The following is a 25,877-nucleotide window of genomic DNA, read 5'->3' on the forward strand; positions in this document are numbered from 1 at the left end:
CAATGCATTGGTGGCACAGGGTAGCCCAAAGGATTAAGGTAAAACCAGTTAGGCAATGATCTTAGCCCAGTGCCTGGCACACAGGAGTAAGTATGTAGTTCCTGAAAATCATCCTGATATCATCATCCCCTTTCTCGACCAAGGAGCCTGAGATTAAACAGAATGAATGGCAGAGAGGGAGCTAGACCTCTGAGACAGTCCTCTATCAAAGCATAGGTTTCATGGTGATTCGGCCAAAACTTTGGTCTGACAGGTAGGATGACTTGTTAGAGGTCCCAAAGCACGTCAGGAATGCAGCAGCATCTGGCCCGTTTGCTCAGCAGTTGTTAATCCACACACTGCATGTGCAAACCTGCTCACTGCACAGAACTAGCTCATCAAACCATGAAGGAAATCCAACCACCGGGAGACTAAGGAGAGATTCTGGACTTCTTGTGATTCTCCTTGGTCATCGTGCCTCTTGGTCAAGTTAATGTTGGGAGCTGACTGTCATCTGCACTGTCCTATTGGTTCCTTTACAATTATTCGGGAAGAAAACACAAACTCAAATCTTAAATGCAAGGATTCCCCCCCCCCACCCCGGTAATGAATTCCTTTGCTTTCTACTAAATTTGAGAAGTTGGTTTAAGCCAAAGTTGGCTGTGAGCTCGCCATCACCTACCTACTGAGACTTCAACTCATTCATAATCTACATCAGAGTCTTTGCAAAGACTGTGCTCAGCCTCGAGTCCAGTGTTGACCAGAGGGGAGCGAGGGAGAACAGCATGTGTACAAAGCCAGACAGGAGGGAACAGCTGTGTCAAGGTTGATGGAGCTGCTCCCTGGGTGAGTTCAAGACAGAGCAGCTGCTGTCTGCAAGGGAAGAGGGCAGCCTTCATAAAGGAGGTGGCTCTTACACAGCCCTCATCCATTGCCCTCCAATGGCCATGCCAGTGGGGATGAATTCTTGCTTTCTAGTATTAGGCAACATCTGAGCATACCTGAAAGAGCAAGGGAGTGTGAAGCATGGCAGATTTCATAACAGGCTAATCTGAAAGCCCCAGGACCCTCTTCCATCATTGCAGAGGTAGGATTAGTAGGGAGGGGAGACAGAGCACAGCTGTCCTCTGCTCAGCTTCAGCACCACAGGAAAGATGCACATTAGTCCACAATGTGTAGTAGTGGTTGAGCGTTTTGCCTGAGTTAAAGGATTTTGCTTAACTGCATATTTTGACTTTTTGCCACCTAAATTCTTGTTGGCTTCTCTTTTGTCCAGAATCTGCACGTTATCAACCCCTTTCTCCAGTGGTTTAGGAAAGTTCTCTGTGCCCTCTAAGTATGAATTAAATATGAATTTAAATATGGGCTTTGGTCTTGAAGGCAGCAGGCTGCACTTACAGAGCAGGCAGATGAAAACACAGCATCGTTTTAATTATGGTGTTGATCATTGAAAGAATTAGGTGCCAGGAATTAAGTGTTTTGAGCTTACCTGCATCTCGGTCCCTGATACAGTAGTCTGGAGAATTCTCAAAATACACAAGGTCATTTTTTGTAGGTTTCTTAAACCTCTTGTTAGCCACAGTGAAGCCAGTGCCATCCTGGTTCATGACGACCTGGATGGCCCCGTTGTACTTCCTCCAGAGATAATCGCCTGTTTTTCTGAAGTCGGCCATGGCCAGCCAGCACGTCCTCAGAGTGCAGGAGCCGCTCACGCCGTGACACTTGCACTCTTGTTTCAAGAACCGCTTCACAGCCTGCCGGGGAAGATGGACAAATTCAGCGGAGGCAGAACAGGCGCTGCCCATGAGCTGCACCTTCCCTCCCCTTCCCTCTGAGCAAGAACCAAGAAATGGTTCTGATAATGCAGGATCCTGGGGACCGGGAGGTGTCCGAAGTCACTTGCTGCCCTACCAGTCACACCGCGGTGACTACAGCAGGCCGGGCAGTAGGAGAGAGTCGGGGGCAGCGCCTGGCTTTGAACCCCATTTAACGACTGGCATCACAAAATTTCACTAGGGCCGAGGGCCGATTTGAAGAGTGAGGGAATGAGTTAGCCTATTTTCCAGAAACATATGGCTTTACTGTATTAAAAATGTATATCATTCCTCAAATTAGATTGAAAAGTAATCACCAGGGCCTCCCCTGGTGGCGCAGCAGTTGAGTGCTGGGCTGTGAGGCTGCCCGCAGCCTCTGCAGTGCTGGTTCGATCCCCGGCCACTGGCGAGGGTCCCACAAAAAAAAAAAAAAAAAAAAAAAGTAATCACCAAAACCGCATCTTTCAATGAACACCGGTGACAGTGCTGGTTATCATTCTGTGGGCTGCTTGCCGTCGCCTGGGCATTGTGCTCATCTGTCACACTCTCGAGCTCTATGACTTCAATCCTCACAACCACCCTGTGGGACTGTAGTGTTCTGCAGATGATTGAGGGGCAAGACTCAGAGAGGTTAAAGCGCTTGCCCAAAGTCACACAGCCGGGTGCACTGGAGACTCAGTTGGTGACCCTGCAGATGACATTACACTTGGGAGATTGTCCCAGGACTCTGCATGAGCTATTCAGTTGCAATGACAGGGCTGAGCTTGCTCTGTTCCTCGCTAGAGGGCAAGTAAAGGGAAGTGGGACAAACCCATCTTGCCCGGTTCTCAGCACGAAGACCCCTCTTCTGTGGGCTGAGTCTGTAGATAGGGGTGTTCTCCCATGGGTCCTGCCACTGCCCAGGGAGATTCCTGCTGTGGTCTCAGGATTAGCCAGCAGATCTGCCCTCTACCAGCCCCAGGTGATTTCGGAAGAGTTATTCCACGCAGCTCATTTCTCCGTCACTCACCTACATGAAGAGTTACTAGAGCTCGTGAGTCTCACAACCTCCCTTTCCATTTCCCAGATGTGGAGAGTAAAGACTGGCGAGAGGAAGGATCCTGGGCCAGGATGCGGAATGGTCAGAACTGAACCTGGACTCTGAAGTCCTTCCAACTCATGGGCTATGCAAGCAAATGTATTTCTTCACAATAATTTTTAAGAGCTTTTTCCTGACTAAAAACCTGTGTTTCCCTTTTCAACTTGATTTACTATTTTAATAATTATCATTTTCCCTTCCCTCAACAGCACTAATTTTATGTTCAAATCCGTTTTCCAAATTAGTACATCAAAAGAGAGATTTTTGTTTTTAATTAAGAGAGATCTTGACTGACGATTTGGAGCTGCTCCTATTGATGCCCAAAGCAGGGTGACACACAGCAGGACACCAGGGGAAACCAGCCCCAGAGTTCTCACTACTCCATTTTTGAACTTTGACTTGGTCACAGAGCAGAGAGGAGAGAACCCCCTGCAAAAGGCCCCCTCCCTTGCATCTCCAAGACAATGGGGTGGCTGAGGTTAGGGGAGCAGGGCTGTGGGCACAGGCAGAGACAACCTCCAAGGGGGTACTCTGAACAAAATTCTTAGGGTCAAACATCCACAGAACTAGCTCTAAGGATTTGGAGCTTGCAGTTTGCATGCTGCTATGTCTACTCCCTGAGGTCCTGCCGTAATTGGGATGTGGGTGAGCGGGTGGCTCCGGCCCACAGCCCAGGTGGAGCTCCCTGCAGCACCCCCTCACCCTTCCCCTCTCACCCAACCATAGCCATGCCAATATCTAGGCCGCCTCTCTCCTGGGGCCTTCCCCCAGGCACTTGGCCTTGATGCTTGACTCCCTTCTTGCCTCCTCCACAGACTCAGTTTTTGACCAAGGCGATCACAGAACCTAGTGTGCAGAAATGGCCTATATTCCAGAAATCAGTCCCAATTTCTCCACATGGTTGAAAATGTCTCAAAAGCATTCTAGAGTTATAGAAGCCAAGACATCATGGAGTCTGAGGACGGTGAATTCACTCACACCTTTCCCAGGTGAGGCCTCAGGATCCAGCTATTTCCTGCTTGCCCCTCTGGATGGAATGAATGTCCTCTTACTTTTGAAATCCACCCACTTTGGCTTCGGAGGACAAGGACAGAGAAGAGAGCAGGGGAAACATTATTGGTTTGGTCCTTCAGGTCACAGGGATCTGGGATCCTTATAGGGTTTCAGAATAAACTTCCTTTCTGGACTCTGCTCTTCCATGTGCCTGCCACCCCCATAACTTTATATTTAGGCATCTGGTATGAGTCTCATGGGGTGACCTGGAAGGTAAGCTTCTGCCATAGACACAACCCTAGGAGGGCCATGGTAGCTCCTGCAGTCTGCCCCAAGGGGGTGCCCCCATACAGGTGTTTTTCTCTCAAGAGTTCAATGCAGCCACACAAAACTCATCCAGGCTAGGACCTTGGGAATTGATTATGAATGCTCATGTATCAAACTATATTCCTTTTAGAGCTGGGTAATTTACTCATAAGTCATACTCCTGGCTTTAGAAATGGCCTGAAATATCACCACCCTCCCTTAGTAATGCTAAGTGCCCAGGTTGCAAATGTCAAAATCGGTATTTTTACTTGATTCCTTGAATATTTCCATATTCATTTTAAATTAGATCTCAAAAATACACCTTATGAAGCCCTACAAACACACATGCATGGAGTGGCACACACCGTGGACCAGCATCGGCACCCAATGTTAAAAGGCCATCGCCAAGGCCCAAGTCCTGCCTATACTCGTTGACATGTCAGGCAGCCACGTGCTTTGGAAGTGGCGGGCCTCTCTTTGACCCAGAGCACCCTAAATCAATAATAGTAATGTCATTGTTCTGCCTCTGATTTTTTTTTTTTCCTGCAGAAGGCATATGATGATTCAATTTGGACAAATAGGTCATGAAGAGTAATCTGTCAGGAATTTTTAAGAAAGATTTCTTCACTCATTAAAAGAGACACATGAGGAGAAACTTCTCTTCTCTGGATACAGTTTTCTGAAGTAGCTCCTTGGGACATGAGGCAGCCAGTGCAGGACAAGCAACAAGCTGTAGACAGCAGCCTTGAAAATAGGATGAGCTGGGTTCTAGAGGATGTTGTTGAAATGCTTGAATGAACCCACCATCGCCCTGCCCTATCTTCAGACGGCTTTGACCCAAGATAGTAAGTTTTCCTTGGTATTCAGTATCCCTGGGGTCTATTGCTTATAACTAAAAGTGTTTCTACTGGCTCCGTAGTCAGTTCTTAATCATGGATTAATCACAGGCTCTGACAGTGAACCTTGGGGAGAGGGAGACACTCTCTGTGGTACTGGGTTTGTTGCCATCTCCAGGCTTTATGTAACACACAGCCAGGCCAGCTGCTCAGGGCTCACCCACAGTTTGGAGCTACCTCCAGCTCTGCTACTGGTTTGCAGAGTTGAAATTCAAACCCTTAAGCGTGAAGAGGACCACACCCTGTTTAGTCAAAGAAGTGGAGAGGAAGGAATGGCAGCCTCGATGGCCTGATGGAGAAAGGGAACTTAAGAATAAGGGATGGGACTCAGAAACTCACAGGAGGACTCCTAACTTAGAAGAAATCAATATTCTGCTGGGGAGAAAAAGTGATGTTGCATCACTGTTCAAATGTTATCATAGTCAAATGTGCTAAGAACATCAGAGCAACAACCCCCGCTGACTGAGTGCTGCCCTCCGAGGCTCCATGCCACACACGATCTGATCTGACCTAATTATCCCAACCAGATGTGTTATTATTTCCGTTCTACAGTATGAAAACCCGGGGTCAGTGAGGAAAGTAAAATCCATAGTCTTCCAGCAGGGCAGAGACAGGACTAGGGGTCAGACGTGACTCGGACACGTCTCACTCCCAAATCTTTGCTCCTGCCAAAAAACTTTAACATCCTAATACAAATTGCATTGTGCTTTTTTCAAAATTTGTGTCATGCACACTATACTTTTCTTTATTTTTTTAATTAATCAAGACTTGATTGGATTAATATAAATCTATTATGGGGTGAGGGGGAAAAGAAGTGAAGAGAAAAATGGCAGTGGCTGGGGTATTACAATGCATCCTCCAGACAATTAACAGCACAGTTGTATGAAAAGGGCCACACCGAAGGAACAGAGTACTAACTAACAAAAAGGCAAAAGGACAGTCAGCTCTACTGGTCATCAGAAGGACGTGAGCTGAAATAATGCAACATCATTTGCTCCAGCATATTAGCAAACAGGAAAAAGATTGATAATATTTGGTGTTGGTAAGAGTAGGGGGAGATGTTTTCAACAAATTGCTGGTGGAAAAACAAATTGATACATCATTTAAATGAGCATTTTATTTTATAATATTTATCAATATTTTAATTGCATGTGTTCTTTGACCTTGGTGATTCCACTCTGGAAATATTTACACAACTTTTGAAAGATATACACCCACATAGATGGTCATTGCAGCACAATTTGCAATAGCAAAATAGTAGGAAAAACCCAAATGACATCAATAGGAAAATGGTTAAGCAGATGATGATATGTGCTTAATAATGGAATCAGACATACGTAGTCTTTGGCTAAGGAGGCAGATCTGTCTTACAGGCATAAAAGGAAGCCAAGTGATAAAAGCAAGAGTAGATATGGTACAATCCACTCTTTACCCGTCTGCACATAGGTGCATCTACAGAGGTGGGAGGGAAAGAACGTTCTTTTACAATCTGGATGGAGTCTGGGGGTTGCGTGGTCTGGAAGGAGGGAAAAAGGAAAGAGGCAGCGCTTATTTTAAGACTGCCTGCTTCTGTCTTTCCTTTCCTTTTCCATAATAAACCTGCCTTTTAGGATATTAAATAGAAAAAAAAAAAACATAACGGGAAGAATCAAACTATATAGCAAAGTAGCAGGAATTAGGGAGGATCCCCTGGCACCGAGAGACAGCAGAGCAGTTGTTTTCATTCCTGGAATTTGAAAGTCACCGGTGGCTTCTCCTGGTCTAGAAGCAGGGCCCCCTCCCCAGACTGAACAGGGCAGAACCCAGCTGTGGATAAGCCCAGCCCCGCCCCGAGGAGGCCTCCATTCCCAGGTGCTCCCAACTAGCTATCAGGGCTGAGAATCTCGTCCAAACCCAGGAAGGCCGCAAGGAAGAAAGAAGCCATGGCACCAAGGCAAGGCGCAAGGGAGGCCTTCTGAGGGCCCGAGCCTGAGAGAAATGGTGAGAAATTCCTGTGGGCATTGTATATTCTTCTAGGAACAGGTTTATCTGCTTACCGAATTAGCGTTGTCTAATTCAATGGGAGAAAAACTTGCCACAAGCAACAGCTTGTGCTACTCCTGCTTTGAAGAGAATGCAAGATGGGGGCAACCAGAGGCGTAAATTCCAAGCTTTTAGAGGAACGAACTGCTGCTGAGGGTCCTGCCCAAGGGGAGGCACCCACATCCTCAGTCCCTGGAGGCCCTGGATGGGGGTTCAGTGTGCTTCCCGCAGGCCACCGTGGAGTGACTGCAGACCTTTCATTTGCCCGGTTAAGGGGGTGAGCCCCGTGAAGGAGCTGGGGACATCACAGGTGGTCTGGGGCTTTATGTGTTTATTTTTCATCATTACTTTCAAAGTTGTAAGTTAAAGAAATATGTGCACATAATTAGAAAACATTAAGTAGTCTAGAGAATATCAGGGTATAAAGCAAAAAGCGATAACCCTCTGTACCCTTCTCTCTTGTGGTTCCCCTCCTAGTCTGCACAGCACCCCCTCCCCCCAGCCCTTAGAGGTGGGCACCTTTAATGAGCCCAGCTTGCAGCCCCTCTGACGGCTAGCTGACCGCCAGCGTTGTGAGAAAGAGAAAGTTATCCCTCCATCCTTAAGACACTTTATGGACATCTTGCCCCACATTTGCCATAATAACGAAACACATGAACAGCAGCAATGAGGTGACCAAATCCTCTGGAGCCATGCAATGTAAATGGGCACAACTGAATGGGGCAACTCAGCAAATCACTATTTACCTACCAATCAACAGCAGAGATTTCCTATTGGTCTTCTTATTATTTCCTATGGGTCTTCTTATTGTGAAAGGTGAAAACTTAACTCAGCCCTTACTTCTCTCACTGTAACTCCTACTATGGTTGTATCAGGATTCTGTAACTTCGAAGAGCAACCTTACATCTTCTCTTGTTTGGAAAACCACACATGTTCTGTCTGATGATAGGAAGGTATTTGTAATACCACTTTCCTGTTCTCCTACTTCCCAGTCTGTCAGCAGTGCCTGTCCTTTGATGGCTGTAGCCATGATAGTTTTAAAGTTCTGTTACTATAGCTGTCTCCCATAATATATCTAGATATTGATACTAAAAACAACATCAGTGTGATACTGTTAACTGTATAATCAGGGACTATGCCAGGTTGCATTTTGTAATCTCAGATCCAATATTGTGTAATGTCTGTGCCAAAGGATGCTCGTGAAATTTGGTGTCTTCTCATTTTTTCTTGCTACCAAATTACAAACATTAATAGCTTAATGTTTTCTTCTATTCCCAAATTGATCCACCTATTCCATGTCTTCTTAAATCTCAGTGAGGGGAGGAAAGTTCCTCATCTGATGAAGTGTACTGCTGCTCTGCTCAACCTGTTACGTTGCGTGCGTATTGTTTTTATAATAGAGAGAAAGAAAACCAGAGAGAATCAGTTATAGTCACTTCACTGTATCTCTGCAGTGTGATACTAAAAGCTTCTTCCAGAAAACTTAGACATACTCCGTGACACCATGGGTCCGGCTTTCTGTGTTCTCATTTCTAAAGGATCTGTGGTTCTACTTCTTTGATTTGTAACGTAGGCTGATTGTTAAGATTCCATTTTTAACCTTTTCTTTTGCTCTTCACATTCTCATCTCTTTCCTGTTTTTTTTTTTTTTATGTCACCAGGCTGCTCAGTACAATTCATCAACCCTTCTTTCTTCACCACTTGCTTAATCCCATCTAATGTTTACTCTGTGGCAGCCTAGCAATAAAGACCTGCTCATTTAATGTAACTTAAAAAAAAATGATAAGCTTGAGTCCTAAAAACTGCCTCATAGAAACCTTTTTATAGCTCCATATATATTTCTCAATGATAATACAAAAAAAACTTCAATAGGCTCATAATTACATCAGTGCTAAAATCATGCTTGGCAGATTTCTTATGTGACCTTTAAATCTTTGATTTTGAACATTTTCAGCGTTTGGTCTATAGAGGCTTATTTTCTACTTTTAGAATTACGAGACATCTAAATATTATCATTCTATGCCACAACAGAGTCTGAATAGTTTCTTAGTAAGCTAGGGAAGAGGTAGTACATGCATTGTGCAGGCTAGAACAATTCTATTTTATGTTTACCTGCCCCAGCTTACTGTTAAGCCATAAGAATAAGGCATCACACTCACTAGGATCTTACCAGATGTCACACCCTGCTAAGTCCTTTGTAGTCACTGTTTAACCCACACAAGCATATATAGTACATGTGCTGTTTTCATCCCCATTTTCAGAGGAGGATATTGAAACACCTAGAAGCTGAGATTAGCTGCCCTAATCTCACCAGCTGTGGGACTGAGGCAGCTGTACCCCAACCTGAACTATACCAAGGTAACACCTTCAGTCACTCTACTAGTGTTTCTCATACCAGTGTTTGCCAACCTGGGGGTTCATGTTCTCTGGGTTCAGTCAGTTCTACAAAAATTTTATGCTTTATGCCCAGATAGTTATAATTACAAAAATTGTTTTTTGCCAGTTAAAGGCAAATTTCTCTCTAGGAGAATGAAATGTTGGTTTACGTTAGCTTTTCTGAACACTAGGCCCAAATGGTCAGGTCTACCTTTTAAGACTTCTTTGCAGACCATGAGGATTTCTTTCTTTTTTTTTTTTTTTTTAAGATTTATTTATTTTTATATAAGAACTGGGGTACAGGCCAGAGGCGCAGGGGGAGGGGGGTGGGGGGTGGTGAGAGGATTCACCAGAGATAGAGCGGGGAACAGAACAGGCAGATGGACTGAAGTACATTCCTGAGGGGAGCAGCGGGCAAGACAAGAGAGGTCTGCCCGCCATGTGGGTATCTCCTTGGCCAGCTGGGAATCGAACCTGCGCTGCAGAGGCTGCGGACAGCTTCACAGTGCTGCGCTCAACCTGCTGCGCCATGGGGAGGCCCAGGATTTCTTTCTTATAGGTTCCTGCATGTTCTTAAGTTTAGGGATCCTATGTCACACATGCTGACCTTCTCTGGTCAGGAAAACCTACCTTCTACTGTGTGAAATGAATGCCAACTGAACAATTGGTTTCACCTTAGAAATCCTATGTAGAATTTATTTTAGGCCCTTACATGCTATGCTTTGACTGAATTATTTAAACTTGAGCATTAGAAGTGTTAGTGCTTCACTGTTTAATTGGGTGAATGCCACAAAGCAACTAATATATTTCTGGTCCTATATCAATTTTCCTGAGGGAAACACACATTAAAACATTTAATTTTTCAGATACTGGCTTAAAGCCAAGCACATTTATTAACAAGTCCTTTTGACAGTTTCACATCTCCAAGACAAAAGAGTTACTAAAAATAAAACGAGCATATCTTTCAAACACACAATGCTCTGGAACTAGGAAAACAAGGAATATTTATTAGCAAATGGTGCAGCTGATTTGCTTATGTATTAAATAAGACATTGTGATTTCTTAAGCACTGTCATTTTTTAAAAACTGTGGGTGGGCTTACTGGAAAATATAAGGTGTGGAATCTATATTTGTGGAACTCAAGAACATTACCTTTGACTAACCATATATATAATAATTCTTATTGACTAATGAGGGCAGTCTAGAAAATATTTTCTATGAATAATAGGACTTTACATAGGACTGTAACAATTTTGTTGAGTTATTCCCTGCCTTGGGACTTTAATTCTGGTTAGTTTTGGATTTATATACTCTGGAAAGATCTACAGTATTGTGCACATACTATTTTGGGGGTCCAACAAAACAAAGGTGAGCCTAGTGGACTAAATTTTTAAAATGTATTTAATTTTATGAATTTAAGGAGACCAATCAGAAAACAAATATTCCTATTTAGTGAAACTTATGCATCATTAAAGATGATTAACTTATCTGATATATTTATATATATCAGATGAGTCAGTAAGCAACCAGGCTCTGTAATTCAGTTTCATCATTTTCTTTTCTTTTAATATTCATTCATTTTTGAGATTTCTTTTTAATTGCTCCCCAGTTCTCTTGGTTGACATCTATTTTCTTTTTACCTGTTATCTTAAGTGGCATTGCAAGATTTTATCTTGGAAGTCTTTACTAGGTTCTAGATTTACTTGCCTGTAGGCTGTGCTTACATCTAGTACAAATCCATTTCTGTTCTTTGGAGGTGTTTCCTGCAGGATTTAGAAGTTTCTGCTTTGTCCTAACACCCCTGTGCAGTGAGCTCAGTGGCAAGCCCACTCTACTCTGCAGCACTGACCTTGAATGGCATTGATGTGGGCTGAGAATGGAACTAAAAACTATGGGTCTCCACCCCCTCTGACCTTTTCCCATATGAAATACAGGTTGTCAAGTTAAGTTTGAATTTTCAGATAAGTGCACCTAGCAATTTCTTTTTTAAATATTTCTGGACATCCTAACAGATCTTGGTCTTATTTGCAAAATGTGGACAGTAGCTGTCAGGTTTGCTTAAGATCTAGTATATATGTGTATGTGTTTTCTACTATAAGTCAATGCTGATAGGTAACCTGTGCAAGATCTTGTTCAAGTATTACAGCCAGTGTTCTTCACAGAGCCACACCCTCTATGTTGTCTCAATAAAGAGGACACTGATAGATAAGAATACCAAATGAGAAATAATAACCCAGGATAATGTAAGCATTTTGTTGAAAGTATAAATATCAAAACAGTTGCCATACACTAATTTTTATTAATAAACATAAAAAAGCTTACTATCTATATCAGCCCATATATATATGTTTGAAAATAAAATTCAGAGTGGTAAAATTTTCTCAGCTTTACTTGTATTTTAAGTCATTAATTCATATTATAGAAGATTTGAACTTTGATAAAATTGACCACTCTTACAAAGTGGACTCTAGAGAATGAACAATGCATAGAAATTCAACTCAAGTTTTTAATTTCTTCCCAAACATTCAGTGCCTTCCTGTTGCTTCACAATGACATTTATCTCACTCAGCACAGCATTCACGGTTCTGCAGGTCTGGCTGAGTTTCGAATTTGCAGCCTCAGCTCCTATTAACTTTTTTTTTTTTTTTGCATATGGAAACTTTTATTTATTTATTTATTTATTTATTGAGTTTTTTTTTTTTTAATAATAAATTTTATTTTTATATTCCCCATACAATTAGCTCTGGCCCTAGAGCCCTTGTCATTCCTCAACTTTATGATATTCTCTGCTCCAGTATCTTTGTCTCATAACCCCTCATTGCTGGAAAGCATTTTCCCTGTCTCAGTCATAGCAAATCTTTATCCCCAGTTCAAATACCCAGTTCTTTTATGACATACCTTTCTCTCCTCAACTAATGGATCCTTTGGCTAATTTTTCTATTGTATTACTTAGTTGAGAGCTTGCCTTGCAATTGAGTTTCACTTGTCTGACTAAAATTTAATTTCTTGTAGTTAGGGGCTTGTCTTATTTCTTTCCACATCTGACATAGCACCCCAAAAGAGTGCTTGTCCCAGAGTAATTCCTTGAACCGCATTTAGTCCAACAGAACAAAGGAGTAAAGATATCAAACTTGCAGTCCTATTAGTTAAAATTTTGTGAATCCACCAAATAAGGTTAAGTTGCTTCAGGCCAACAGTTATGTTTTTGGCATTTAAAACAACTTTTCCCCTGTTGTTAAGAAAAATAATATACATCCATTTTAGAAAACTTGTGAAATAAAAGACACACAAAGGGAGAAGATCATCAGTAAACTATCTTCCAAGGGAAGCTGTCATTGTTTATATGTGTATATATAGATATAGAGAGATAGAGATATACATTTATAGATATGTGTTTGTGTATATATATTCTTAGAAATTCTCAACAGAGAAGCAAAGGTAAATAAGGGCATGAGGGTGAACACAACTACGTTTAAACCCCCAGTTCCACCCTTCATGATTGTGTGACCTTGGGTTAGTCACTTTTTCCCTCTGAGACTCAGTTTCTCATCTGAAAATTCAGAATGCTAATATTGGTTTTTATTGCTGTAGTGAATTCTGGAAGATGGAATTATAAAACATTTGACAGTATCTGCCTGTTTTCTTTATTGGCATTTTAAACTATAACAAAGTCTATGGATGCATGGAACAATCAAATAGAATCCTAAGTAATAGTTCAAATTGGATGTGTGCCTAGCGCTGTTACCTAAGTTACAGTTAACCTTCACTTCATTAAAGGGCGAGGAACTTTTATTGTGTACCTGCTATAAAAGTTTTTTTTTTTTTTATAGTTTTGTAGTTCTTGTCTTACTTTTGTGTTCCCATAGCACCAAAGAATGTTGTCTTACATACAAGAAAAACTGAGATTCAGTGAAGCCACAGGTATTGCAAGATTGAAACTAAGGTAAGTCTGATTTCAAATTCCATCTTCTGTTTTCACTATAGTATAAGATACCTTTTAAAGAATGTATTTTTATAGAATTCCTTTTATTCTCAGTAAGAGTATTTTCAGTGATAAAGATTAGTATCTGATTGGCTTCATGGATTACTTTGATACAGAGATTATTTTGATATGGAGATTATTTTGATGCAAAAGTTCAAAGAAGTTGTGATGATTCATCTAGACGAAAGAATAGACAATTTAGAAATCTTTTTCCAAGTTATGAAAAAGGCAAATGGCGGTTGTCAACCTAGTACCTTTCACATATAGTTTACCTACACCTGTCTTAAAATGCAGTTTTCATAGCTTCTCTAGATCTAGAAAGAAGTGTTGAGAGAAGCTGTGGAATATGCTTCTTGACAGAATGTTTGTTTTGAACAAAGACGAATTTATCACTTTAGGACTTATTAGTCTTATTTGGGGGAAGAAAACTACACTCAATCAAGGATGATTTTCAAGTAAATATGAAGGAAAGCTGCAACACAAATTCTGTTGAAGCTGTGATTAAAATTAAATGATGTAACAGCACAGAATCTAAAATGATATTACAGTACAGAGACACATGAGGGTGCTCTAACCAGTTACTATCATAAATGAATTAAACTGTTCACATATTAAGGCAAAATTAAAACCCATTGTGAATGGTTGTGTTGAATTATATATTAATACTAAGCACTTACAGCATCAGTCAGAGTAATCTTGGAATACATGATTTTTGTTTCAAGTATAATATGTTGGCCCACTGATCCAATTTTAAAAGTAGAATATGTTCATATTGGATAATTTGGGAAATACTGAAAAACACAAAAAAGAAAATAAAAAAAGAACTGATGCTGCTGTCAGTGCTGGGAGACTGGAGTTTTCTAGAGCCAGGCCAGTTGGAAACTTAGCTCAGGAGGCCTGCCTTCAAACGCAAGCCCAGCCTGTTCTCATTTTGATTCCACAGACCTTCTGCTGGTACAAAGGGGGAGTAGAGACTGGGGTCTAATGACCGCAAGAAGAGAATTAGAGACGCATGTTTATCTCAATACATTTACTCTCATTAAAGTTCATATTCACTGACATCATGCATCTCCTTGAAAAAGTCTGCCCACCCACCATTAATTAAAGCCACATTTTAAAAAGTCAGTGTGTGCACTTTTATTCCAATCAAAAGTAGCCTCCTAAGTTTTGCAGAGTAGGCAGGAGAATATCTGAGGCTTGACAGCTGTTCACCTCTACATAGTGAGGAATCATGTGATTTACATTAAAAGTCATGTTTATTCAGGACCTACAGTATAATAGCTAAGTTCTATTGTCTTGAAGAGTTGAAACATTCACTATCTAATGACCTATTAAGCCAAATTAACATTTATTTTGATAAGTCAACGTTCTTTCGGTACAGTATATGACCATATGTCTTTATCTCAATAAATAGTCTGAGACATCTAAGATTCACCGCTTGAATAATTAAGCAGCACACTCCTTTCAAAGACACCACACTTTATAACTTATACATGCGGTATCAATGTCAAAACAAAGGTCAATGTAAATTGTTTTAATCCAAACCATTGCACAAACAGTAATTACCAATAGTTGTAGGATTGCACAACCACAGTCTATAGTCTTGGCAATAGTCACTGTAAGTTCATAAATTCATAAAAATAAGGAATGTTGATTTTTAAAGTTCAAGCAAGTTACTATTTGTAAACAGTTCAGGTCGCACTCATCTTATTCTGAGTGCTAAGCAAGAATTCTTTCCTTTCAACTTCTTTAAATGAAATTTGCTCTCTTCCTGAGCCTAGTAAAAGGGTGTTCATCCAAACAGATCTGCATTCTTTTTATTTTTCCTATTAAAAGACCCCCAGGGGATCTTCAATTTTATGCTGATCTTTATATATTAATATCAAGCACATTTTTACTTGGTGCTTCTTGATTAAGCACAATTATGGTTATCTCTTCCATTAGTAATTAGATTATTCTAGAATGATTCTGAAAAAATATTTGATTAGCCCAGCCAGTTTATGCTTTAAACAAAGCATAATGTACAGCATTCAGATTCTCCAGTTGTTCTGGTCACACCACCCTGCAGAAAGGCATGTCTTGATGGATCTGAACACTGGACTAGAAACTGTTTAATATTGGGCGATAGCAGCCCTGGAAGAGAAGTTAAGACCTGAGTTCCATTCCTGACTTTTCCACGGACTCTCTGGGTGTTCTTGAGCACATGAGCACCTGTTTTCTCATCTAACAAATGGGGAGTAGAGAGTTATGACTGGCCGGATCCCCACAGACCAGGAGGTTTGCCAGGACTAGAGAACAAGGGGCCAGTGTCCCTATTTGGGATCATGTCTTCCCCAGATCCACTTACCCCACCTTGTGGTTTCTGGAACTGGATGAGTTTTTATGAGGGAGAGTGGGACTAATTCTGAAAAGACCTTGCCTTAATCTAGAAGAAGCTGACAAGCCATGCCTGTGAGTTGCTTTCACGATGAGTTTGAGAGAAGATGCTCAAGAGACTTGACATCCCTTAGATACAAGCATTCAATGTGCCATTGGTGTGGGATGAAGCACTATTCTAGGCCCCAGACAGACCTTCTGTCTAGATGATACAGTGTCCAGAGGGACTACAAACACTTGGCTCTACCTGCCAAAAGCAATGGGTGGACTCCTTCAACTCAGCTGTGGGAAGGAAGGTGGAATGCGGGTGGGGATATTTTAGCCCAGTTGGTGGTATTCTTTAGAACAAACAGCTCTGGGTTGGGAGACAGTGGGAAGTTGTGAGTAGATCGCATTTTATCTGCTCTAGGAGTTTAAGATAAGCTTGGCTTAAGTGCTCTATAACGCCATGCAGTCTACGAAACGAGCCCCCTTGCAGTCCATACCTTCCTGCCGGCTCTGTTGTTGTGGAGATTCATCAGGGCCCTGGCATCCTTTCCTTTCCTTTCCTTGGCATCCACAAATGCTCGGGCAAACTTGATCCCATAGTCAATGTTATCACTGCAGCCACCCCAATCGAAAGTGCCCTTGCTGTCCTTGGCGGTGCCCTTCTTCTTTGGATCACAGGAACAGGATTTTAATTCTCCTTGGCTACAGGCCCTGGTGATGGCAAATACAACTCCAGCTGAGGAGATGGCGTAAACAAAGGCAGATTCCCGACTACCTGAAACAAAAATGCTTTTCTTAAAAATGGTCTGGAATTGCTAGTTCTGAATAACTGCAAGCGATGGCTGTGAAGGCCTGCTCTGCCTCCCCAGTGCTTCACCCCAGGACACAAAGGTTCTGGTATTCTTGAAGGGTTGTCTTCTAGAGCCAAGGTGCTTTCCTGAATATGAATCATGTCCATCTAATACAAGCTTTTGTCAGCAGGACAAGTGTATGACAACGGTCTTCGAGGTAAATCGTATAATCGAAAAGGCAGCAAAAACCTGCCCTGGCCTCCTTCACCTTAGTCTCACACACGTACTCACCTAGAATTGCTCTCACCTAGAATCCTACATGCCCAAGAAGAGAGGAGACTAACATCAGTGGTCCTCAGTGCCTTCATTTGTGATCTACAGTCAGAATCACAATAGCATCATTTCACAACATACTTTGGTGTTCAGCAATCTTTGGGAAACCAAAAAACCCCAAAGCTTCCAAGCCTCCAGGCAACACCAAGGATGTGTGTATCCATTTGAATGTTTGAGAGTGAAATACTGCATTCAAAGGCATCTAGGGGCTGAGGTGAGAAAGAACTCAGGTGGTGAGCAGCCTGCGCATAAACACCGCTGTGCTTTGGCATGGCATCAGCTTTCACAAGTAAGTGAGAGACTGTTGAAGGCAGCCTGCAATATCCTTGAGTTACATACAACGTCTAACTATTAAGGTGAATTCACTTTCTTCTGGAACACCTGCACTAATCACTGGTATTGGGTAAAAGACAGTGAAAAGCTTTTCTTTGGTTTTTCTGGAAGGAAACAAATTTACCGCCTATAATTAGACTTGGGTAAGAACCCTTTGGGGTGCTTGCCTAGAATTGTTCTTTATTAGAGCACAGGCTACTTTCACTTACAGGCTGAAAGGTACATATTTCAGAGCAATAACTACATTAAATTATTTTAATAATCTGTAGTAACTCATAACACAGTGTTGTGGTATAGTGACAGATATAAGGCTCTGTAGGGTCCGTGTGCACCTCATTTTTCAAGTGGAGCTGTATTTCATTGTTATTAGCATGCCTTTTTATTATTGGTTGCTGCAGCAAAAATATTAACAATCAAAGTAGAAGCTGAACAACCTAATGCCAATGCAAAGCAGAAAATAGCCATTTGCGATTCAGTATGTCAAGACGAGTGTGACTTTTTGAACCACACAGCTGGGAGAACAAACCACCTTTTCGTCTGGAAGCCCTGCTTGTTTCCGTTTGTCATTCAGTGCTAAAATTTACTATACATCCCTTGCAATATTTCCTCTGCTAGTCTCATTATTAAAAATCAGGAAAACATATCTACACCATATTAAATGGCACTTACCTCAGCCTTCAAAAAATATCTCCCCCAAACCTCGAACCATCAAAAAAGGAATCAATCATGCTTGCAGTTAGGTAAAATCAATTATATGAATATTTGCCACAGGTAGCAGGTAGCACTCTCCAGAGAGAAATGTGATGGCCTTGGGCCTGCTGTAAAGAGCCCCAGATTATAAGGATCAGAGTTTTCTAAACAGAATTGAGACATTTTATAGATGAAGGTAACTAATGGATGTGCGTGTGAAATAATCTCAGGTAGCGGCTTTTGGATAAGTAAAACTTTTATGATGCTACTTTGCAGTTGAGGAAAATACCTTGTATAGAGTTTTACCATTGATCAGCTAAAGCCTGGCTTTGGATTTGGTATCCAGTGCCTGATTGAGAGATATGATGTAGAGGAAAACTCTGGAATGTGTATGTATTTAGCACTAGTTTATTTTTTTAAGGAAAAAGAAATTTTGTGAGGTGGTCTTTTAGGACAAAGGTATAGAAGATATGGATGATAGAAAGTCAATGAGTGGACAGTATTTTGAAAGCAGTAGAGGAAGAGTTTGTCTAGGTTCAAAATTCATCCTGCAAACAATTAACATTGACTTTGATTGAATGAAAAAAAATGCTTAAAATCTACATTTCAGAGAAAAATTCCAAAACAAAAATATACCTTTCTAAATATTTGTCATTCATTATTCAAGCACTTTACTAAATAGTTGTTTATTTAAATTAAAAATGTAGCATATTGAATGACTTTATATTTTACCTCCAGATGTTTTGGTATTGTGTAGATGGAGCCTTAAGATGTTTTCAGTTAAGCATCTTAGATGAATCACTAAACTGCTATGTGTGAAATAGTAGCACATTTCAAGTGTTGGCTTTGTAACAAAACAAATTTTGATCTTGGGCCTCTTCTTAGAAAAACTGATTCCTTTTAAAGTCATCACAAAATGAAACAAAATCCTAATCTAAATGGTGATGTTTATACTTTCTGATGTGTTACTATTAAAGTTTCTAATTTTTGGATTGAGATAAGTCAAGAAATGTCTACTAAGTTCACAGGCATAGTTTTTGTTTGGTGTGGGGGACTGTTGCCTAAGAGGGTAAAAACTAGAGGCGAGGCTTCTAGAAGGTTATGGGGTTGTTCAACTCCCTTTGAAAATGTCTTTTTTGCCCCTTTGACGTTTTCAAGGATGAGAACAGGTCATCTTTTTATTTTTTAAGGCTTTTCCTAGAATTCTGGAGGTATATTCTTACAGCAATATTTTGGGGATTATAAATTCCATCGCAGGTTTTTCCGCCTGTGACTGGTGACAGTCCATTGAATGAGTGAATTACAAATGTTCCAAAAAAATTGTTCCGTCTTACTCCAACTCTCTGAGCAAGGGAGACAAATGTTCTCCATTTCTCTGCAACCATGGATGTATCAGTAACTTAATGTTTTTCCTATAAGCGGTATTGCCCTTTGCCTTTCCTATTCACTGATAAGGTCATTTAGATGTCCAGAGGAAAGTTCTACACAACTTTAGATGTGAATTTCCCTCAAAGCAATTAATTGTAAAAATCTTTGGATAGTTTCATTGGAATTTCATGATTATTTCCAGGATAAGCTACATTAGGCCAAATCAGCCCTCCTATAACCAACACAAAATCATCGCTGACAGTCACAGGAGTTTACATAAAAGTCCAGGAAGAAATCTGGCCTTCTGTAAAGAATGGAAAGAAATTGTGTAGCATGAATGTTTTAAGTTTTGAGTACTTTGGCAAAGTATTCAGCTTCATCTGCAAGAAATCTGAAGGAAGTATGAGAATTCAGAATCCCTTATTTACCTGAGGTGCCAGACTAAATCTAACTAGTTCTGTTTCATCTAGTTCTAACCTCTGACCTCTTAGCAACTCTAGGATTCTGAAGAAGCAAATATTGCCAAGATTAAGCTAAAATATTTCATGAATGAATCCTCAGTTTTCACAGATCCACTGTTTTAAGCATCAGTGGTCAAATTTGGTTCCTTTGATTTGTTACCTAAAAGTGCTTTTTTTTTTTTTTAAAGGCAAAGACATCTTAATGAGTTTTCTTAGATTCTAAAGGTGATCATTCTATAAATGAGAAATACATTTAATCTGTGACATTGTAAAATGATTGTGAGCACTTTAACAAAGAAAAATCCTAATACATCTTAATCACTGAACACCTATACATAATACATCCAAAGATTACTTGTTCTAGGTATTTGCAAAGCACTTTAACTGATTCACTAGTGAGTAATGTAGGTGAAATCTTAAAGTACCACGTAGCTGAAATTAACTATTAATCTTTCAAAAATTTGCAGTGTCATATTGAAACTCCAGAAGGAATGCAGAAGAATATAATTCTTAAACTAGAGAATAAAATTGCTGAATATCACAGTAAATTAACTTTAGGGATACATGAAGAGTGAGAGTACTACGCCCTTGGGGGATTTTAGAGACATTCAGTTATGCATTTGGCCTCATAAAACCCTAGGGCTGTGATGATTACATGATAGAAACACCCTCTGTTAAGTATTACCAAGTGCATAGCTTGAATGATTTTCTTAGGAATGGGTGGGGGGAGGGGGCAAAAAACAACTGTAAAGTTTCCTGTTTCTGGGGTTCACACATAAATTCTTGTGTTTTCCGTCAGACTTCCCAAGAACAAATGGGTCATGTTATTTCTTGAAGATAATGCCAAGCTCACTGTGTTAATAATGCCAGATTAAGTGATAGGTATTTTTTAAATAAAATCTAGTTTTAAATTAATTTTCTCTGATTATCCATCAGCTAGTGAGCTGCTTTCCTTATTCAGAACTTTCAAGAGGTTTATTATATAATTAGATAGTGTTTAATGCTCCTTCTAAGAAAAAAATAAAATATATGTATTCATGGTTCCTAACCCTACACTTCTGCCTATATTGTACCTGACACTCTATAAGTCCATTTGTTCATTCACTCAGCCATTCAATGAATAAACAGTGCCTGCAACAATCAAGGCACTAAGTGAGGTGCAGGGAAGACTGGCTAGGCTCTGCCTCATAGAATTTACAACCTATTGAAAAAAGCATTGAAGTAGACATGGAGTGATCTATGGCTGAGTAGTTGAATCAAGGTCATCTGCATAGAAGCAGATTTGTTTCTGCTGCTAAATAACACTCAGATGGTGTTTGGTGATAATGACCATCTATGGACAATAAAAGATATGGGCGTTCCATCCTGATCTTCTGCTCAAATCCTTTTGGAAGATTCAAATCTCAGAAGAGTAAAACAAATCAAAAGAATCTTCTGCCTGTTTCCTCCTAGAGCCAAAATAAGAACCTGGAGGACAGTCAGTTTGTGACATGTGACAGATGGAAAGAGCAAAGAGTGCAAAGACACCAGCTTGGGCTACATCACAATTTGTGATCAGCCTCCTGCAACCTTTTAGATAAGTCCCTTGATTTCTCTAGTACTATGTGATCAGGGCCGATGCTACCCAACAGAACAAGTTTCAGACTGAATGAAGGAAACATGAACAGGGGCTTTGTTGACCAAGGAAAAGGAGGTATGCAGGAAGGGAGAGCATGTTTTGCTGCAGGAGGGCAGGAGACTTACTTCGGAGCAGGACCCTGCCAAAGAGGCTGTGATCCCTGTCCAGGGTGTTGCAGTTCCAGCGGTGCTGGCGAAACTGGTGCTGGCATTCCGCTGTCCACTCCGCCACGCCCAAGCCAATGGCACGCATCACGTCCGGGTGTCGGTGGCACAGCTGCCGCTGGCGGCTCACTAGGCCTGGCACGTTGTCACACATCACCCTGGAGGAGCCACCTGTAGCTTTCATGTACCTGGGAAGGACCCACAGAAGTGAGAGCACCTTGAACAGTGAGGCCTGGTGTTTTCCAGGAGCCCCAAGAGTTGAAAGCACTTTGGAAATATTAATTCCTTTCCTTTCGGTGATGGGAGAAAGCAAAGGTAATTTAATTTTATTGGCAAGTCAGGCAGGGAGAGTGACGGGGTAGAAGAGCTCTGTAGATACGTCTGGCTCTTGCACATGAGGCCAGGGCCACCAGATGATGCTCTGGGCACTTAGCAGAAGCAAGGTCTGAAGTCAGGCAACAGAATAAGGGGGAAGAAGCAATGTGTCTGGGGAAGAGTGAGTTAAAGACTTTGCCCCAAAACTCTGCTCTCCATGACACAACGTGTCTGAACTTGGCTTCAGGGGACGCTGACCTTTAGAAGTTCCCAGCTCCTATTTATTGGACCTAATGTTTAGGTGTCTTAGGAAACTGTCCGTATTTATCTAATCAACACCTGCTGGTATCTGATGTGACACTGTCTTCACGGCCATGCCATTCTTCCCTTACTAAAGAATCCTTTAAATATTTCCATTTTGCAGCTCTTTTTTGGCTTTGATAGAAAGCCTTTGGAAAAAAATTCTATTGTTATTAAGGACACTAAATGTTTGGAAGAATCAAACAGTGTTATAGCTCCATAAAGTACTTTTGAAAAGAAACTTTAACAAAAAATTACATCATCATCTCTACCCAGATGTTCTCTATTAGTTGTGAAATGTTTAGAAAGGTACCTTTTATATAACCCAAGCTGCCATAGGTGTCTTTTGAAGCGATCAAATAAGGAGAATGTCTTTTTCTTGTATTTTCATTATTTTCTATGATCATAAAATCGTTACAGCTGTGACTTCCAAAAAATATATTTAAGTGACAGCTGAGAGACAATGTGACAAAAAGCCTGAGTAATAAATAATGTTTATACACCCATGGAAACAGAAATAGTCATTTTATTGAAAAATAGTTACTCTGATAAATCAATCTTTGATCCTGTGTCAGCAGTGTCAAGGCTAAATGCCTTCCTGTTCAAAGTGGCTTAGGAAGGAATTGAATATGCTCTTCCCATCAACGCTTTGCCTTGAAGAGCTGCGGTGTCTTCCTGGAGTTCCCTGCTCTCGTCCTTCATTTGGCTGAGAATCCTTACTTTTGCCAGATTCTTTAAAATCAACTCAGAGGACAGCCTTTCAGAATCAGTACTTCAATTATCTTCAGAAACTTCTAGATGCAAGGACTTTACAAAGCTCTCAATTGCCTATTTTTCAAGATAAGGTTGGGAGCTAGATCTCTCCCACCCAGAAACTTTTCTCTACCTCCCCTTGGACTTGTCACGATGCTAAAACCTGCTACATTTCAACGTGCCTTCACTTTCCTAAATAAATCGCACACCTATGTACAAAGGACAGCAGCAAAGTTACCCTGGGTTGAATGGATTTTAACCGGAATCTTTTAGAGCCTCTAGCTCTGGAACTTCCCCTGTACCTGGAGGCAGCAAATGCACTGCCCCACTGGGGTGAAGCATTAGGAATGTGGAAGGACGGGAAATAATGCAGAAATCACACGCTTTGGCTTCTACAGCTCTTGACTGCCTGCAATGGCAATTTTTTTTTGGGGGGGGTGTAGTTTCAAGGTGAACGAACACACACACACACACACACACACACACTCACACACCATTGCTAGAGACCCAGTCAGTGCGTCTCTCAATGGGATAAGAAATTGGCTGATTTTGATTTTGCTGTCGCTTAGCTAGATCCAAATAAACCAAACATCTGAGCTCTCATTTGAGGGGGTGATGTGGGTAAGTGGTATTATTATTTTTTTTCCCTAGTTGTCAGAGCTAAAATGGTCTTTCGTGGAAAAGTGAAGGAGCTCGGGTTAGGGCAATAGGAGAGGGCAGCAGCCCGGGTTCAGGCCAGAACCCGCAGCAGCAGCGGCCTCCGCGAAGCGCCGTCTGGAAGGGTCTATGTGGTCAGCGGTGTCCCCAATCCCATCTCCAAAATCCCCCTGCGCCCTGCGCGCGAGGACTTACCACCATGAAGAGCTGACCTCAGGGGTGAGCCAGGTCAAGAGCAGAGGGAGCCAAAGCCAGATTCCACCGACAGGGGCGTTCATATTAACCCCCTTGCGTCCGCATCAGGTCAGACTCCGTGTGCGGGCGCCATGCGTGCCCGGAGCAGAAGCGCTCAGCGCCGGGAGCGCCTAGTCACGGCCGCCGGCGCCTCGCCGCGCCCCCGCCCCCCGCTCGCGTCTGCGGCTAGTGGCGAGACTCGCTGATAAAGTTTCAAACGACCAGCGGGGCGAGCGATAAAGGCCAGCTCCGGCCGCCTCGCCCACAGCCAATTCCCCAGGCGTGGCGAGCGCGGGCAGCCGGAGAGCTCTGCGCGCCTCCCGCGCGCCCCTGTCCGCTCAGCTCCCCGCCCGGGCGCAGCCGAGGGAGGGGGCGCTGCGCCCGGCAGCGGGGGCGGGGGGCGCGGGGCTTTAGACAAGGGTGGGAGAGATGATGGCAAGAGATGTCTGGGGGTGCGGCGAGGCGGGGCAGGAGGTGCGCCTCCGCGTGGCCTCCAGCCCCGGGGGAGGCAGGCACCTTTCGGGAAGCTCCTGGCCAAAGAGCATCCTCCGTGGGCGCCAGCCCCAGGAATTCGCGCTGCAGTTAGGCGAGACTGCCCTCGGCGAGCGAGCAGGAGTCTCCGAGCGTGCCGTGTGGGGAGACGCGAGAGAAGAGGCGCTCTCTGTGTGCAGGATGCAGGAATCCAGAAATGATTCTCAACTCATTGCCCCGCTCCTCTCCCTGACGCCGAGAGGAAGAGCTCGAGCACTTGGCAATTGGGAGCTGCGGGGTCTTTGCAGGGCAAGGTTGGGGAGGGAGGGGTCAGCCCTCGGGGAGGGGGAGACCTGTGGCCTTGATTCCTCGGTGCTGGCAGGGAGGAAGCCTCTCGCCACCCCAGCGCCCAACCTTTGCGCTTTGGGGAGGTGCAAGGACCCTGGATCCTGGAGCTGGGCCCCCACAGATCTGAGAGAGCAAGCGAGCAAGCGGGAGGAAGGGAGGGGGTTGGAGAGAGAGAGAGAGAGAGAGAGAGAGAGAGAGAGAGAGAGAGAGAGAGAGAGAGAGAGGCGTTCAGGCCCGCGGGTGGAGCATCTTGAGCAGCAACTGGCTCGCAGCCCCGCCGTTTATCACCGGAAAGGAAGGAAGACCAGGAACTCGCGGCGGCCGTGAACTGTTCCATTGCTCTCTTCCTGGGGCGGAGGGACCCGCCGCCTGGGGAGCGTGTCTTGGCAGATGCGGAATGTGTGCGGGTGGGGGTGGGCGCCGCATTGTTCGCAGGGCGTGGAGGGGTGGCCGCTCAGATAGGAAGGACGGGGTCTCTCCCCCCACGCCCCGACTCCCCGGGCCTGGACGGCCCGAGCACCAGCCTTCGCCGGGGGTGAGCGCAGCGAGGCGCTGGACCAGGGAACCTCTGCGACGCCAGAAACCTGAAGGATGCCGTCATCACCACCTCGTCCCCCCGCAGACCCCCCAGCCCACCCCCGCTGGTCCCCGGCAGGTCCGGCCCCTCCCAGGCTGACCCAGATACGTCCCCGTTCGGTCCGGAAAGGGAGGGGAGGGAAACATGGACCGCGCCACCCACGACTCGGGGAAAAGCAGGGCGCAGCGCCAGGGCCGCTCCGTATCGCTGGGCCACGACCCGGGGGAAGTTCTGTTCTGTGCTGGTTTCGAGGGAGGGGCAGGGAGGGCGCGGGGCAGTGTGTGGGGGGCGGTTCTGCTCTCAGTGCGTGCGCTAGCTGGGCTGGAGGGTGGGGGCCCGGGGAGTGATGTGAGAGGCACCGAATAGCAAAAAACATCTCATTTACCTCTCCACGCTGATGTCATACACCTCTTGCCTGCACGAAGGACAATTAGCTAAAATTTACTTCCGCCCTCCATTGTCCACAGTCTCTTAAGGTAAAGCCAGACACGTGGAACATGGGTGGCCCCAGAGGAACCCTGAGTTGCCAAAACTGCATCTCTACTAGCGAATAAAGTAGGGGTGTGGATGTGGATGTGGAGAGAGGTGAGCAGTTGTGTGCCTCTCTCTTAGACAATGAGACCTGAAACTACCCCAAAAAATCCTCAACTCACA

At 43.2% G+C, this 25,877-nt stretch overlaps 1 protein-coding gene across 1 annotated transcript in view; it reads right to left on the reverse strand.

The window, feature by feature from the left end:
- WNT2 (Wnt family member 2) overlaps positions 1-24,167 on the reverse strand; it is a 39,137-nt gene extending 14,970 nt beyond the window's left edge. Inside the window, exons 1-4 of the mRNA XM_037512117.2 lie at positions 23,789-24,167; positions 21,530-21,756; positions 16,308-16,585; positions 1,469-1,733 (exon numbers count right to left, since the gene is read on the reverse strand). Coding sequence (XP_037368014.1) covers positions 1,469-1,733; positions 16,308-16,585; positions 21,530-21,756; positions 23,789-23,871 — 853 coding nt within the window. The 5' untranslated portion in view covers positions 23,872-24,167. The remainder of the gene's footprint in view (positions 1-1,468; positions 1,734-16,307; positions 16,586-21,529; positions 21,757-23,788) is intronic.
- Between the last annotated feature and the right edge of the window lie 1,710 nt (positions 24,168-25,877).

This window comes from Talpa occidentalis, unplaced genomic scaffold (assembly GCF_014898055.3).
Source record: "Talpa occidentalis isolate TD23 unplaced genomic scaffold, MPIMG_talOcc4v2.1, whole genome shotgun sequence".
In the NCBI taxonomy this organism is placed as follows: domain Eukaryota; kingdom Metazoa; phylum Chordata; class Mammalia; order Eulipotyphla; family Talpidae; genus Talpa; species Talpa occidentalis.